We start from the raw sequence: 17,889 nt of genomic DNA, 5'->3' as shown, positions 1-17,889 counted from the left end.
CATGAATAACTGTTTTGGTTTTATATATGTTGTTAATGTTTTAATAAAACTGGCTGCTGTGGACAATTTAATCCAATATGAAGGTGTGGACTATTATTGTGGGAAAGGGGGCTGGTATATAAGGGTCACAGCGAGTTGACAAATACCCTGTCATGTATTGGGCTGGACTGGGGCAGAGCCTAGGGGGAGGCCCACTTGACAGGGGTTGGAAGGAGCATAGTGGGTTCAAGGATAAGGGGGTTGTAAGGGGGGTGACTGAGTAGTGACATAGGGGAGGGGGAGGGGCCTAACAGGGCGGCAGGATAGTATATATTGAGGGGTTCACGTAGCCCCAGGTCAGACATTTTGTCAAGGATCAAGAAGCTCCCACCCACCCTCCCTATAGTTAAGGTTAGTGAGAATGATTGTATTAGTTTAGGGTAGGTTTATTATTTGTCACGGTGGCTAGGGCGGAGGGGATCCTCGAGGTTGGTGATCATGGAGGCTTGGTTTTTGTGGAGGGGAGGGCCGCATGGCGGGGGCTGGACTCCTCAGGGTGAGGCTATGTGGGTACATTGTCAAGGAGCACGGGGTCTATGCAGATCGGTGCCCTCGAGCCTGCTCAACGGCTGGGGGTAAAAAGGGTCAGGGAGGTGCTCGGAGATGTATGCCAGATTGTTAGGGGTTTTGGGCCTCGAGGATCACCTTTGCGGGTTATGTGGGGATCATGAATAACTGTTTTGGTTTTATATATGTTGTTAATGTTTTAATAAAACTGGCTGCTGTGGCCAATTTAATCCAATATGAAGGTGTGGACTATTATTGTGGGAAAGGGGGCTGGTATATAAGGGTCACAGCGAGTTGACAAATACCCTGTCATGACTACAGCTGTGCACCAGCTAGGGAGTCTGGGAAATGTGACAGTTAGTAATGACTACAGCTGTGCACCAGCTAGGGAGTCTGGGAAATGTGACAGTTAGTAATGACTACAGCTGTGCACCAGCTAGGGAGTCTGGGAAATGTGACGGTTAGTAATGACTACAGCTGTGCACCAGCTAGGTGGTCTGGGAAATGTGACAGTAAAGGTGCCCATACACGGTACAATTGCTGGGTGCGATGAGATGCGCTCTCCCGTCACACATCTCATCACACAGCTCAAAAAGTATGTGCACCAGCTGTAGTCCTTACTGTCACATTTCCCAGATCACCTAGCTGGTGCACAGCTGTAGTCATTACTAAAGTCATTAGCTTTGGGCGCGTTATTTTGTTTCTGTGCAGGGATAATACTGGCTGCTTTATTTTTACACTGCAATATAGATCTCACTTTGAAGAAAAACCCCACCCAAATCTAATTCTCTCTGCACATGTTACATCTGCCCCACCTGCAGTGCACATGATTTTGTCCAGCTAAGAAGGAATTTGCCTCTAAGACTATGGCCCTTATTCAGATCTGACTGCAGTACAAATTTGTTCTCAAAATGGGCAAAACCATGCTGCACTGCAGGTGGGGCAGATGCAGCATGTGCAGAGAGAGTTAGATTTCGGTGGGGTGTGTTGAAACTGAAATGTAAATTGCAGTGTAAAAATAATGCAGCCAGTATTTACCCTGCACAGAAACAAAATAACTCACACAAATCTAACTCTCTCTGCACATGTTACATCTGCCCCACCTGCAGTGCAGCACAGTTTTGCCCATTTTGAGAACAAATTTGTACTGCGATCAGATCTGAATAAGGGCCATAGTCGTATTCTTAGTAAATTTTGCCCATTGTGTTATTGAATTAGTCACTGTCGTTTATAAGGACGGATGAAGACAAACAATATACAGTATAGCAGAGAAAGACAAGAACCTTCCATGCTTAATACATTGGATTCTTTACGGCAATGATTATTTATCGCTATACAACATTGATGTTGGGGAACAGGGAGTCAGATGATTGACAGCAGGCTGCAGAATAATATTACTGCTGCTAATGTGACCTAAATACTGTACATCTGAGTACATGCAAGCCATCAATTTACTTCCATAATGGTAATGTAAGGCCAGGGGCAGGGCCGGATTCCCCCATGGCTGGGCCGATAGGCTTTCAGCTATTTCGGGGCCCCTCAGGCACCTCAGTCTCTCACCCCACTAAAGCTGATATCTGAGAAGCAGACCTTATGCTATAGGGTTGGGATCATTTGGTCTACAGCATTATGGTCGACACCATTAGGTCGACATGGCAAAAGGTCGACATGGGAAAAGGTCGAAAGGTCATTAGTTCGACGGGTCATTAGTTCAATATTGTCTAGGTCGACAGTTAAAAGGGGTTTTTCATTGTTTTTTTTTATCTGAATGTCAACAAAGTCAACATGGACACAGTTTAAAGTGCACCGCATCCGCACGCAATGCGTCGGGCACGGTGCCTCGCTGCACTCGGCACACTATTTTATTCTCCCACCACGCCCTAGTGGATGGTAGGGCATAAAATACCAGCTGTCGGCACATGTCGGCTCAAAGAACAGTGAAAAACCCCATGTCGACCTTTTGACTGTCGACCTAGACAATGTCCAACTAATGACCTGTCGAACTAATGACCTTTCGACCTAGAACCATGTCGACATTTTCCCATGTCGACCTAGACCCATGTCGACCTTTTCCCATGTCGACCTAATGACTGTCGAACATAATGCTGTAGACCAAATGACTGCATCCCTTGCTATAATCTACACTTTCATTATTTACACTCAGTTGCAATCAGTAATGCGCTATTTTATCACTGCCCTCCCCCCTTATTGTCTCATAACAAGCCCCAGCTGACTTGCTAGTGCGTCCCATTCTGATGGAGCCCATCGCCGTTCTCCGCCACCCCCTCGCCGCTCCCCATTGCCCCCCGTACCTGCCCGGACCCCGCACTAACCCTGCCTGTCTCCCTGAAGCTGCGACAGGCAAGGTTTCCGCTCCCTGCCGCCGAGTGCCGGGGACGCGCCTGCGTGCGAGACGCTCGTACGTCCGTGTCAGAAGAAGCTCCTCCCCGCCAGCGCTGGGAATCAGAGGCGCTACATCTGTACATTGCGATTACAATCAGTTGCTATTTCCAGTACCGGCTGCGAAATGTGAGCGGTGTTCATGTGCAGTTGTTCAGTAATCGCTCAAATTGTCTAATTAGCAATCTATGCTGAATTAGGCCCAGAGTGAAAAGTACCTTTTACCATTGGAACCCTAAAAACAGGTAACAATGTCTCAGCCAAAAAGAATGACCGACCCCTAGTCCCTGTGGACCCTTAGGCTTCAGCCTGGATGGACAATACAGCTCTGGTCAGCGACAGTTTAGTAAATGGAAAAATTCTGGCCTCATATAAGCAAAGCCGTCACAAAAGTAGGCATTGGAAAATACATGTTTCCTACCAGTATGAAAGAAAAAAAACAAATTACAATGTTTTTGCCTATTACAAGCAACATACAATACAGAGATCTTTATAATGACCAATATACAATAAAGAGAGCATCCCAGAGAATATAAGAATTATAGTTACTTTATTGGATGTATGAAACGATCACCCCAAAGTATAATTTCTGCCCAATAAAACCTTTTGGGTGGCTGCTAATGATTCCTTCATCTCCAATCCATCACCACAGCCCACCCAGTGCAGTGTTGGAGTTTGTGTCATCACAGGAGGCTGATCAGCTGTACTCACTCTGAGAGGTTTATTCACTAATGTTGCCCAAACCAATTATAATCTAGTTCCTATTTATTTAGCACCTTCTAGAAGATCATAGATATAATCTGATTGGTTGTCCGTAGCAACATATTCAATAGAATCTTAGTAAATAAACCCCTGAGAGAGCAGGGAACATTGGAATAGAGTTATAAACATCCAGCTTTTAAGGGTGGTTCAAAGCCAATGTAGTCAGGTAGATTAGTAGGGTTATCTAGCAAGGAAGTGTCGTCATGGACACTAGTAAGGTAGACTAATAATGTAGTGTAGTAGACTAATAAGGTAGTGCAGTAAGGTATACTAGAAAAGGTAGTGTAGTAAGGTAGACTAGTTAGGTAGTGTAGTCAGGTACACTAGTAAGGTAGACTAATAATGTAGTCTAGTAAGGAAGTCTAGTAAGGTAGACTAGTAGTAACTAGAAGTAAGGTAGTGTAGTAAGGTAGACTAGTAAGGTAGTGTAGTTGGGTAGTGTACTAAGGTAGTGTAGTCAATTAATATAGTATTGTAGCATAGTATAGTAAGATAGTGTAGTAAGGTAGACTAGTAATGTAGTGCAGTAAGGTATACTAGAAAGGTTGTATAGTAAGGTAGACTAGTAAGGTAGTGCAGTAAGGTATACTAGAAAGTTTGTATAGTAAGGTAGTGTAGTAAGGTAGTCTAGAAAGGCAGACTAGTAAAATAGTGTAGTAAAATAGACTAGTAACAGAGTAGTAAGCTAGCGTAGTATGGTAGACTAGTAAGATAGTGTAGTATGGTAGACTAGGAAGGTAGTATAGCAAGTTCGACTTGTAAGATAGTATGGTAGACTAGTAAGATAGTGTTTTAGGTAGACTAGGAAGGTAGTGTAGTAAAATAGACTAGAACGGTAGAAAGATACTGTAGTGTAGTAAAGTTAATAGGAAGGTAGTATAGTAAAGTAGACTAGAAAGGTAGTAAGATAGTGTAGTAAGGTAGAATAGGAAGGTAGTGTAGTAAGGTAGACTAGTAAAGTAGTGTGTAAGGTAGTATGGTAGTGTAGTAAGTTAGTATAGTATGGTAGTGTAGGAAAGTAGTGTAGAAAGGTAGGCTAGAAAGGTAGTGTAGTATGGCAGTGTAGTAAAGTAGGCTAGAAAGGTACTATAGTGTAGTAAGATAGTGTAGTAAGATAGTGTAGTAAGGTAGACTAGTAAAGTAGTGTGTAAGCTAGTGTAGTAAGGTAGTATAGTATGGTAGTGTAGGAAAGTAGTGTAGTAAGGTAGGCTACAAAGGTAGCATAGTATACTAGTGTAGTAAGGTATTGTAGTAATGTAGACTAGTAAGGCAGTGTAGTAAGATAGTGTAGTATTGTAGTGTACTTAGATAGTGTAGTAAGGTAGTATAGTATGGTAGTGTATTAAGGTAGACTAGTAAGGTAGTGTAGTAAAGTAGTGTAGTAGGGTAGGCTATAAAGGTAGTGCAGTAAGGAAGTGTAGTATGGCAGTGTAGTAAAGTAGGCTAGAAAGGTACTGTAGTGTAGTAAGATAGTGTAGTAAGGTAGACTAGTAAGATAGTGTAGTAAAGTAGACTAGTAAGATAGTGTTGTAAGGTAGACTAGTAAAGTAGTGTGTAAGGTAGTATGGTAGTGTAGTAAGGTAGTATAGTATGGTAGTGTAGGAAAGTAGTGTAGTAAGGTAGGCTAGAAAGGTAGTGTAGTATGGCAGTGTAGTAAAGTAGGCTAGAAAGGTACTATAGTGTAGTAAGATAGTGTAGTAAGGTAGACTAGTAAGATAGTGTAGTAAGGTAGACTAGTAAAGTAGTGTGTAAGCTAGTGTAGTAAGGTAGTATAGTATGGTAGTGTAGGAAAGTAGTGTAGTAAGGTAGGTTACAAAGGTAGCATAGTATACTAGTGTAGTAAGGTATTGTAGTAATGTAGACTAGTAAGGCAGTGTAGTAAGATAGTGTAGTATTGTAGTGTACTTAGATAGTGTAGTAAGGTAGTATAGTATGGTTATGTAGTAAGGTAGTATAGTATGGTAGTGTAGTAAGATAGTGTAGGAAAGTAATGTAGTATGGCAGTGTAGTAAAGTAGGCTATTAAGGTAGTGTAGTGTGGTAGGCTAGAAAGGTAGTGTAGTAAGATAGTGGAGTAAGATAGGCTACAAAGGTAGTGTAGTAAGATAGTTTAGTAAGGTAGTTTAGTATGGTAGTGTAGTGTAGTAAGATAGTTTATTAAGGTAGTGTAGTAATGTAGACTAGTAAGGTAGTGTAGTACGGTAGTGTAGTAAGGTAGTGTAGTACGGTAGTGTAGTAAGGTAGTGTAGTAATGTAGACTAGTAAGGTAGTTTAGTATGGTAGTGTTGTAAGATAGTGTAGTAAGGTAGTGTAGTATGGTAGTGTTGTAAGATAGTGTAGTAAGGTAGTGTAGTATGGTAGTGTTGTAAGATAGTGTAGTAAGGTAGTGTAGTATGGTAAGATAGTGTAGTAAGGTAGTGTAGTAAGGTAGTTTAGTATGGTAGTGTTGTAAGATAGTGTAGTAAGGTAGTGTAGTAAGGTAGTGTAGTATGGTAGTGTTGTAAGATAGTGTAGTATGGTAGTGTTGTAAGATAGTGTAGTAACGTAGTGTAGTAAGGTAGTTTAGTATGGTAGTGTTGTAAGATAGTGTAGTAAGGTAGTGTAGTATGGTAGTGTTGTTAGATAGTGTAGTAAGGTAGTGTAGTATGGTAGTGTTGTAAGATAGTGTAGTATGGTAGTGTTGTAAGATAGTGTAGTAAGGTAGTGTAGTAAGGTAGTTTAGTATGGTAGTGTTGTAAGATAGTGTAGTAAGGTAGTGTAGTAAGGTAGTGTAGTATGGTAGTGTTGTAAGATAGTGTAGTAAGGTAGTGTAGTAAGGTAGTTTAGTATGGTAGTGTTGTAAGATAGTGTAGTAAGGTAGTGTAGTAAGGTAGTTTAGTATGGTAGTGTTGTAAGATAGTGTAGTAAGGTAGTGTAGTAAGGTAGTGTAGTATGGTAGTGTTGTAAGATAGTGTAGTAAGGTAGTGTAGTAAGGTAGTTTAGTATGGTAGTGTTGCAAGATAGTGTAGTAAGGTAGTGTAGTATGGTAGTGTTGTAAGATAGTGTAGTAAGGTAGTGTAGTATGGTAGTGTAGTAAGATAGTGTAGTAAGGTATTGTAGTATGGTAGTGTAATATGGTAGTGTTGTAATGTAGACTAGTAAGGTAGTGTAATATGGTAGTGTTGTAATGTAGACTAGTAAGGTAGTGTTGTATGGTAGTGTTGTAAGATAGTGTAGCAAGGTAGTGTAGTAAGGTAGTTTATTATGGTAGTGTAGTATGGTAGTGTTGTAAGGTAGTGTAGTATGGTAGTGTTGTAAGGTAGTGTAGTATGGTAGTGTTGTAAGATAGTGTAGTAAGGTAGTGTAGCATGGTAGTGTTGTAAGATAGTGTAGTAAGGTAGTTTAGTATGGTAGTGTTGTAAGATAGTGTAGTAAGGTAGTGTAGTATGGCAGTGTAGTAAAGTAGGCTAGAAAGATAGTGTAGTAAAACATCTGGAAAGTTTTATTTCTATGAGGAGAGGAGCCTTGTGCCTTTGCCACACTGTTCTGGTGTAAACGTCCTCATTTACAACTTGACATCGTTGGGAGGTTTGCAAAAACTGTGCTGTTTGTGAGGGATCATAGAGATGCTGCATGACAGTGCGCCAGTCATTCACATATGGTGTCAGCATCGATTCCTTTTCATTTAATTTTTTTTATTTTATTTATTTTTATTGCCCTGCGTGATGCTAGAGCAGTGACAATTGCAAAATAAATGAGCTATTTATTGTACTTTCCCCCCCTTCTTTTTATTGTGTAGCTGAACTCTTTATGGAACAACAGCATATGAAAGAAGCCGGCTTTTGTATCCAGGAGGCATCCAGCCTTTTCCCCACATCACATACTGTGCTGTACATGCGTGGGAAGCTCGCTGAGATGAAAGGCTGTTTGGAGGAGGCAAAGCAGTTATACAATGAAGCACTAACAGTCAATCCAGATGGAGTGAAAATTATGCACAGCCTGGTAAGTTTGTGGGTTCTTAGCCTCACTCACTGTGTAAGTGTTTTCAGACTGCAGCTGTGGGTTCCATTGTTGCGCTGATTGTGTGGCAATATTAAGTCATTATTTTTAGAACAAGTATGCAGCGTTTTGTTTGTAAATGGTTTCGAATTTAGCGGCTGTACTGTAGATAAAAAAAAAAGTTAATTCCTTATGTAAGTGATTTCCACGTAAAACATCTCTCCCGCAAGTCTCTGAAGTGGAGAAGTGATATCTACCCCTATAAAGAAAGTTATGTGCGAGGTGATAATGCTCCAGCCAATCAGCTCCTAACTGCCAATTTACATATTGTAGCGGATTGGCACCTTGCACATAACGGCTCTGATTCTGATTGATGCGGTCCACCTGCCTGCTCGCACGGCGGACCGATGCTGGATCCCTGCGCATGCACATATTCTCATATGCACAGTTGGCGTAGCGCCTGCATAGGTGGAAACATTATGGGGGCGGCACTGGGACATGGGAACAGCTAACGTTTAATGGGAATCCCTATGCACATGCGGCCGTGATGCAGTGTGCCAAGAATCAGGCCCAATGTTCTTTATATGGGTAGATAACACTTCTCCAAGCTTCATCCATTTACCCCTCTGTGTGGGGCATTTCTGCTGCGACGTGAACTGCGTTATTGCTTATAACAATTGCTGATAAATATATGTTAAAAGGAATCTTTATTTTTCACGTTAAATTATGCATCAGTGTGGTCACGTGACTACCTTCACAATTAAAGAGTTGCATTCAAGATGGCCGACTTCAAGATGGCCGCCATACTGGTGACCTACCCTAAAAAGTTTTTCCCCACTCCAATATCATATGTGTAGACACTGTATTAATATTTAATTATTAATTTCCTTTTTATAAGGCTGTTTCCACACAAATGGACCACCCTGTATACACGCTGTATGGACAAACGTATTCAGATGCCTGACTATTACCCCAACAGGGACTGTAATGACTTTGTATACAAATACATATACTGTAATATGAAGCTGGTCCCCCTTCACAGCAATAACAGCGTCCACTTTGCTTAGAGAGCGCTCCACCAGATGTTGAGGTGTTTCTGTGGCGGTTTCTACCCATTGATTCTGTAGAGCATTTATGAGGTCAGGCACTAATGTTGGACCAGAAGTCCTGGCTCGCTATCTCCGTTCTAGTTCATCCTGAAGGTGCTTGATGGGGTTAAGGTCAGGGCTCTGTGCAGGCCAGTCATGTTCTTCCACACACAACCCATCAAACCATTTCTTTATAGTTCTTGCTTTGTTCACTGGGGCACAGTCATGTTGGAATAGAAAAGAGTCTTCCCCAAACTGTTGCCACAAAGTTGGAAGTATAGCATTGTTCATAATGTCTTGGTATGCTGAGACATTAAGATTGGCCTTCACTGGAGATAAGGGGCCTAGCCCAAACCCTGACGCACAGCCCTATCGCATTATCACCACCACCACCAAATTTCGCTGTTGGCATAATGCAGTCAGGCAGGTAACGTTCTCCTGGCATGTGCCAAGCCCAGACTCACTCAGTCGACTGCCAAACAGAGAAGCGTAATTCATCACTATACAGAACACGTGGTACTCTTTACCTAGCACGGCGCCCATCGCGGTCATCGCGGGCATTGAATGCACTAAAAAATCGGGTGCGACGCGACCGACGCGATGCCCGCGATTTCCCATAAGGACCAATGTTAAATTTCTCAATTGACCCGATTTTTCTGTTCAATGCCTCAATTGACACGATTTTACCTGTGAAGGTATCCGCGGCCCCTCGCGGGGCTCGCTGCGCTCGCCACGCTTCAGGCTCGCTGCGCTCGCCACACTATTCTATTCTCAACTCCACGCCGACGTGGATAGTGGGGGTATGAAAAGGTCGTAGGACGCGTACCGCCGCCCCTCGCGGGCTCGCTGCGCTCGCCACGCTTCCGGTTGACGTTGATCGTGGGGTGGCGTTAACAATTGTCGGGGCCATTTCACACTTCAGGGTGCCTATTTGGCCTCTGTGGGCCATTTAACATTGTTTCCTATGGAAAAATCGTGTCAATTGAGGCATTGAACAGTAAAATCGGGTCAATTGAGAAATTTAACATTGATCCCTATGGGAAATCGCGGGCATCGCGTCGGTCGCGTCGCACCGCGATTTTTTTACCTGCGATGCCCACGATCAAAATCGTGGGCGCCGTGCTAGGTAAAGAGTACCGAACACGTTTCCACTGCTCTACAGTCCAGTGTCTGTGAGCTTTACACCACTACATCCGACGCTTGCCATTGGATTTGGCGATATGAGGCTTGCATGCAGCTGCTCGGCCATGGAAAACCATTCCATTAAGCTCCCGCTCCGCAGGTTTGTGTTCACATTAATGCCGGTGGAATTTCAGAACTCTTCCCTATGAAATCAGCAGAGCATTGGTGACTTTTACGCACCATGCGCCTTAGCGGTTGTTGACCCCGCTCTGTGATGTTACGAGGTCGTCTACTTTGTGGTTGAGTTGCTGTTGTTCCTGAACGCTCCCACTTTCTATTAATATCACTTACATAGTTACATAGTAGGTGAGGCTGAATAAAGACTTGCGTCCATCTAGTTCAACCTATGTTTATAATAGTTTATCCCTTGTTGTATAGTACGTTCCAATATTTTACAGACAGATTATGTTACTTATTCATACCAGTGGATGTTTTTAACCAATAAATTTGTATCCAACCTTATTTTAAACGTATTTATAGTGTCTGCCGACACCACTTCTCCAGGAAGAGAGTTCCAAAGTTTGACTGCTCTGACTGAAAATATTTTTTTTCTTCTAGATGAATAAAATCTTTTTACTTCTAATCTAAACTCGTGCCCTCGCGTCCTAGATTCCTGTCTAGCAGAAAAAAGGGTGTTTGACAGTTCCTTATATTGGCCCCTGATATATTTGTACATGTCGAGCATGTCCCCCCTTAAACGTCTCTTCTCTAGTGTAAATAGTCCCAGATTGCTTAATCTTTCCTCGTAGCTTAATTCCCCTAATAAGCTTTGTTGCTCCTTGGATTTTTTCTAATTCTATGATGTCCTTTTTATAGTGAGGGGCCCAGAATTGTACTCCATTTTCGAGGTGCGGTCTAACCAATGATTTATACAGAGGCATAATTACTTTTGAGTCCCTAGTTTCCATGCGCCTTTTAATACATGCTAGAGTTTTGTTGGCCTTTTTTGTTACTACTGTATATTACATTGAGCGCTACACCCCAGTTTGTTGTCTATTTGGACTCCTAGATCCTTTTCGAGTACTGAATTACCCAATTCATCCCCACTTAGGTTATAACTTGCACACTGGTTATGTCTCCCAAGTTGCATGACCTTGCATTTGTCCACATTGAACCTCATCTTCCACTTTTTTGCCCACTCATCTAGATTGTCAAGATCATTTTGAAGCATGGTGACATCTGATGATTTAATAACTCTGCTCAGTTTTGTATCATCCGCAAAGATGGATACATTGCTGAGTAACCCCATCCCAATTACAGGTGACTGTGTGTATATTAGAAAGCAGGCTGACAACACATGAAAAGTGCGTAAAGAACAGAACATCTATGTTTATAGGGTGCCATTCTTACATGGGTATGGGTCAAAGGATCGAAATACACCTGAAATATGGCTAAGCTCAACTGGGTTGTAAGGTCAACCCAAGCATTAGGTCGACAATGGGAAAGTTGACATGAGATGTCAGTCCACTATTATATTCTCCCTGTGTGTAAGCGATGGGGGCCCTTTTAAAAATTCTCCTCTTTTTAGCTGTACGCAGTCCGGTGCGTTCTGTTCCACCACCAGCGCTTAGCTTGATGTCTTCAAATCTGGTGTATAATGGGCTCGGAAGAATGGCAAGACATTGACATTACAGGAAGTGACAGGGATTGTCACCGTTATTATCTCCTCTGCAGCGCGGCCGCGGTGACATAACACTTTCTTTTCTTGAACTCACATGTCATTCGATTTTCTTGTGTGTCAGGCATTGCAGCCGTAACCGGCGGCAGCATTAGCACAGCGAGCCTGAACCGAGAGCAGCATCACAGACTTTCCCCGCAGGCAGAGGATCGGTGTTAGCTGTCTTGCAATATATCTGCTGGTAAAGATCGGGTTACTCCGCAAGCGGCTATTCCTGCCTGGCCTCATCGCAACACAATAGCCGTATGAATTCTACTTAATCTCTCTGCCGTTAAACTTTGTTACAATATTCGGTTTCCTTCGCTCTTCTGTTTTTTAAGAGTTGAAGTGTGGCCTACGGTTTCTCTTCATTTGCTTTCTTCATAATTGTGTAAGCGATAGCAGTCGAAATAATAAAACATTTATGTGGGAGAGAATTTCAAATCATAGGAGACACCGGAACCCTCGCCATAAGGTTACTAATCATTAATCAGAAAACAAGTCAACCATCAGGTGCCTTCAATTGTATCAGACAATTAATGTTACGGAATACAGTGTGTTATGGAAACCGGCTTTAATACCTTTTGTGTCTGAGTCATTTTGGTGTTGGATAACCACTTATGCCTATTAAACTTTCTGTGTCTATAACGATCAGCGGCATTGTTAAAGGGCAAACGTGTTTTAATATCCAGAGAATATGACACCAGCTCACGGAGGGGGCATTGTTGCAGACGGGAGACGTCCTGGGCCTCCAGTAAGATAACCTTTTGCAGGAGTGTGGAGCAGATTATATTTTTTTCGACTTCCAGGAATCCAATAAGTGTGTCACTCCACATTACGCCATGGGTAGGCCTCTCTGACCTTACCGGCCTTTTGGAAGGGATGATCTCATTTTCAAATATAATTTGTTTCAATTAATGCGCAGGGTGTACAAACTCACCCAGATTGTTATACGGTCGTATAAAAAGCTTTTTATACCCCCTCTTCTTAAAAAAAATAAAAAGTGTGATTAAAGGGGGTATTTATCAAAGCGTGGAAAGAGATAAAATTATGAGAGATGAAGTACTAAGGGGCCAATTTATTAAGGATCTGGACAGAATGTTAGCACCCAGGATCTCATTGTAATATGCGATCCTATCGTGTGGATGTATCACGCGAAAGGAGCCCGTCCCTGCAATGCGCTCAGCCGGGTGCCGGCGCATAGTCTACAATGGGCTACTGCCATCTCAGTGTGGCGGTAGCCCAGGGACCCGAAGTGATGCTGTTCGATGTTGATACATCGGATAGCTTTGCATCCCCCTTAATGACCTATAAGGAATGCGGCCGGTGGCGGTGCAGGCGGGATCGAAGATCCCTGCTGTGGTCCCTCCTGATACATTTAGGTAACACTTAATATATGCGGCAAAGGGGGTTTAGCCGCAAACTTTAAATAATAAATGGGCTCCCAACCAATTAGCTTCTAATGTACAGTTTATAATCTGTGAAACCAGAGCTGATTGGTTGGTACTTTGGGGCCCAATTATCATTGATCGCATTTGCAATGTGATCTGGGTGTGATTTTAGCGAATTCACATGGGGCTTCAGAGATATCCGCTGCAGCTCCCTATATACATTATGGGGATACGGAATATTTTAAGCTTTTTCAGGGAAATAGATACAAACATTGGTTGATAAATAGGGCCCTTTATCTCATAGTTTTATCTCTCTCTCCAAGCTTTGATGAATATCCCCCCTTGGTAATGCTTCAGAATATGAGAAAGGCACAGAAGTGTTTCTGCATAGACTTTAATTCTAGACAAAATACACAGATCCTCTATTACAGCTCTTAGCTTTAAAACTATTTTAATAGAAATGTGAATGTTATGTCCAGACAAGAAGAATTCCTAAAATCCCTCAGTATTCTCATGGGATGTGCCTATAAGGGAATATGTACATGTGGCTGGGGTTCAGCTGCAAGGGGTCAGGAGACCGACAGCATCATCCTGATAATGAAAATCCCAACAGGGTCTAACCCAGGGCTGGGCAACACCGGCCCTCCAGATGTTAGTGGACTACACATTCCAGGATGCTTTGCATTAGTTTTGCTATGTGGCCATGCTGAAACTGATGCAAGCATGCTGGGATGTGTAGTTCATCAACATCTGGAGGGCCGGTGTTGCCCAGCCCTGGTCTAACCCATACTTGCCTACTTTTGAAAACTAGTTGAGTTCATTGAGGGGGAGTGTCATGCTCCACCCAAAGGGCGTGTCTAGTTCCATATATGGAGAGATTGTGAAAAGAGATTCTGAATGTGGCACCTACAAAGGTGGGTCTGTAATTTAAAATGAGCTTTATCCAAATGTAGATGAGACCCAAAGCAGTTAGTAAGAGCTACTATACTTGGTAAAGTGCTGGGAAATGGCGCTGATGGTTCAATGTAAATGTATCTGTCCCTCATTCCTTTTTCCCCAAAAAATACAACAGTATAATGTGGGCTAGGTGACATGAGGGAGATTGCTAGACTAAAGAGGGAGAGAGGGAGATTGCTGCTATTTCAGGGAGTATCCTGCAGAATGCAGGAGGTGAGGTAACTATGGTTTAACAGTGTAATGTGGGCTAGGTGACATGAGGAAGATTGCTGGACTAATGAGGGAGAGAGGGAGATTGCTGCTATTTCAGGGAGTCTCCTGCAGAATGCAGGAGCGGAGGTAACTATGATGTAACAGTGTAATGTGGGCTAGGTGACACGAGGGAGATTGCTATACTAATGACAGAGAGAGGGAGATTGCTGCTATGTCAGGGAGTCTACTGCAGAATGCAGGAGGGGAGGTAACTTTGATGTAACAGTGTAATGTGGGCTCGATGAAATTAGGGAGATTGCTAGACTAATGAGGGAGATAGGGAGATTGCTGCTATTTCAGGGAGTATCCTGCAGAATGCAGGAGGTGAGGTAACTATGATGTAACAGTGTAATGTGGGCTAGGTGACATGAGGGAGATTGCTAGACTAATGAAGGAGAGATGGAGATTGCTGCTACAGTATGTCATGGAGTCTCCTGTAGAATGCAGGAGGGGAGGTAACTATGATGTAACAGTATAATGTGGGCTAGGTGACATGAGGGAGATTGCTAGACTAATGAGGAAGAGAGGGAGATTGCTGCTATGTCAGGGAGTCTCCTGCAGAATGCAGGAGGGGAGGTAACTATGGTGTAACAGTATAATGTGGGCTAGGTGACATGAGGGAGATTGGTGGACTAATGAGGGAGAGAGGGAGATTGCTGCTATGCCAGGGAGTCTCCTGCAGAATGCAGGAGGGGAGGTAACTGGTGTAACAGTATAATGTGGGCTAGGTGGCATGAGGGAGATTGCTAGACTAATGAGGGAGAGAGAGAGATTGCTGCTATGTCAGGGAGTCTCCTGCAGAATGCAGGAGGGGAGGTAACTGGTGTAACAGTATAATGTGGGCTAGGTGGCATGAGGGAGATTGCTAGACTAATGAGGGAGAGAGGGAGATTGCTGCTATCTCAGGGAGTCTCCTGCAGAATGCAGGAGGGGAGGTAACTGTGATGTAACAGTGTAATGTGGGCTCAGTGACATGAGGGAGATTGCTAGACTAATGAGGGAGAGAGGGAGGTTGCTGCTATGTCAGGGAGTCTCCTGCAGAATGCAGGAGGGGAGGTAACTATGATGTAACAGTGTAATGTGGGCTAGGTGACATGAGGGAGATTGCTAGACTAATGAGGGAGAGAGGGAGATTGCTGCTATGCCAGGGAGTCTCCTGCAGAATGCAGGACAGTAGGTAACTATTGGCTAACCCTAATGGGGCTGGCTAGATGGGCCAAGTAGTTCATATCTGCCATCATAGGGGGTTTATTTACTGATATGGGAGGTCTATTTCAGATGGGATGTTGCTATGGGCAACCAATCAGAATCTACTTCTTGTTTATTTAGCACCTTCTTAAAGATAATAGATAGGATCTGATATTTTGCCCATAGCAACATCCCATCTGTAACAGAACTCCCATCTCAGTAAATACTGTAAACTCCGTACAGTATTCCATGGTTCTATGCATATTGTTGTCCACTACAATAACTGAGGAGGGGACCATGGCGCTCGCACTGGATTACACATATTCAAATCTCTGGCAAAATGGCCGCCACACCATTTTCCTGGTGATTTCTGCTGCTGGAGCACAGGCGCAGGTCTCAGTCGAATAGATACTCTGCACCCAATATAAATATGCTAATGTACGGGTTGGGATCATTAGGTCGACCATTGAAAGTCGACATGCCTTAGAACGACACCTTGAAAATGTCAACATGGGTTTAGGTTGAGAGGGTTATTCGAATTCTAATTTCATTAGGTCGACACGGGTATTTTCACCATTTTTGTCCCGGATATCAACACTGTCAACATGGCTTGCTGTGCTAGTGGATGGTAGGGAAGGAAATGCCGTGTGTCGGCACATGTTGGCTCAAAAAATTCAGAAAAACCCATGTCGACATTTTAACTGTCAACCTTGCCCATGTCGACCTAATGCTTGTGTCGTCTAAAATGACCCTGTCGACCTAAAGCCATGTAAATTTTTTGAAGGTGTCGACCCAAGGCCCTCGGTGGCCGACCTAGTGACCGTGTTCCCTAATGCACACAATGCACTATATGCAGCTCAGAAGATGAGTCAGGTGTTCCCCTGTATCTGTAATGCGCCCTATAGAAAGTGTCTGTGTTGGCTGATGGGTAATGCAGCCATGTGTAAATGTATTGTTCACTTCATCTCCTCATCGTCCTTGTTAAAAGAAGAGAAAAAAATGACCTCCTGTCAGTCTGTGCCAGGCCCCAGCTGCATTGCAGAGAAACATGTTGCTGAGGGGAGAGGCGCGCGAGCCGCTGCAGGGTTTATAGCATCAGGTGACCAGAGGGTTGTAATTGCGGACAAAGGATAAATATATCATCATCCTTCCTCTGCTTACACTCCAGAGCCCATTGGTGTCGTGCTGGGGATTATTTGCTGAGTGATATCTCTGTTTCTGAGGTATTTTGTTAATGTAATGAGCAGTCTGGTCAGTACCTGTGGTAAAAGCAGTCGATTGGAATCTACCTCTTCAAATCCTGGAATAGGGGGGAATGCAGATGTCTCCATGATGGGGGATCGGCAGTTTTGCGCCCCAAAATATTTACAGGCCACCACCATATTATAGACCAAAAAGTCAGTCGCAAGTGATATTTTTTAGATTCTTTTTGCCTGATTCAGAGGTGGCTCAGTTAGAACGACGCAGCGGCAGCTGTGCAGAAATATGCGAAGGCCACAGGTGACGCCCAGGTCACAGACACTGGCTTCAGTGCGCCTCTAGATTGGACGTGTGCGGCATGTTAATCCTGCTGCTGGATCCAGGACACTAACCACACAGCAAAGGTGCAGCCCCGGTGCATGGCTAGTCCCCGAAACCGTCTGCATTTGCAGCTGAATCGGGACTGCAGGCTGGCCTACATGAGGTCCCATATTCAGGGGCGGATCCAGGATAAAATGACAGGGGGGGCACCATGATAAAAGAGGGTTTAGTTGAGGGAGGGGCGGTGTTAGTGGTGCCAGTGTACATGCTAAGAGAGCGGCAGAGAGAGGGTGGGAATGGGATTAAAAATAGGCCCTGGCATTTAAAGTACGCAGGCCCACCATGGCGACAAAAGTCAAGGATGCAGTTGTGCGCGCGCCGAAGGCGCGCTCTGGAAAAGGGTGTGTGTCCTTGAGTGTAGTGTACAACACCATATACAACTTCTAAACATTATGCAACAAAATACTAGACCCCATTATACTTGCCCCTTACACATGATGCCAAATAGATTGTGTCAAAATTCACATAATGCCACACGGATTGAGCCAAAATATACATAATGCCACACGGATTGAGACAAAATTCACATAATGCCACACGGATTGAGACAAAATTCACATAATGCCACATGGATTGAGCAAAAATTCACATAATGCCACATGGATTAAGCCAAAATTCACATAATGCCACACGGATTGAGCCAAAATTCACATAATGCCACACGGATTGAGACAAAATTCACATAATGCCACGTGGATTGAGCCAAAATTCACATAATGCCACATGGATTGAGCCAAAATTCACATAATGCCACACGGATTGAGCCAAAATTCACAATATGCTTCATAAACAGGGACATTGTCCACCAAAGGCGGGCATTAAACAATTACACCATAATGTCCATTACACATTAAGTTACACGCCATTATGTCCATTATCTATTTTGCCAAACACCATAATGCCTTTTA

General features: G+C 43.4%; 1 protein-coding gene across 4 annotated transcripts in view; it reads left to right on the top strand.

Moving 5' to 3' along the window:
* TTC7A (tetratricopeptide repeat domain 7A) overlaps positions 1–17,889 on the top strand; it is a 368,146-nt gene that overhangs the window by 279,116 nt on the left and 71,141 nt on the right. For all 4 annotated transcript variants that reach the window (XM_083175293.1, XM_083175295.1, XM_083175292.1 and 1 more), the window contains one exon: positions 7,486–7,688. In XM_083175293.1, coding sequence (XP_083031419.1) covers positions 7,486–7,688 — 203 coding nt within the window. The remainder of the gene's footprint in view (positions 1–7,485; positions 7,689–17,889) is intronic.

This window comes from Crinia signifera, chromosome 3 (genome assembly GCF_055691185.1).
Source record: "Crinia signifera chromosome 3, ASM5569118v1, whole genome shotgun sequence".
In the NCBI taxonomy this organism is placed as follows: Eukaryota; Metazoa; Chordata; class Amphibia; order Anura; family Myobatrachidae; genus Crinia; species Crinia signifera.
This window is presented reverse-complemented; position numbering and strand designations above follow the sequence as displayed.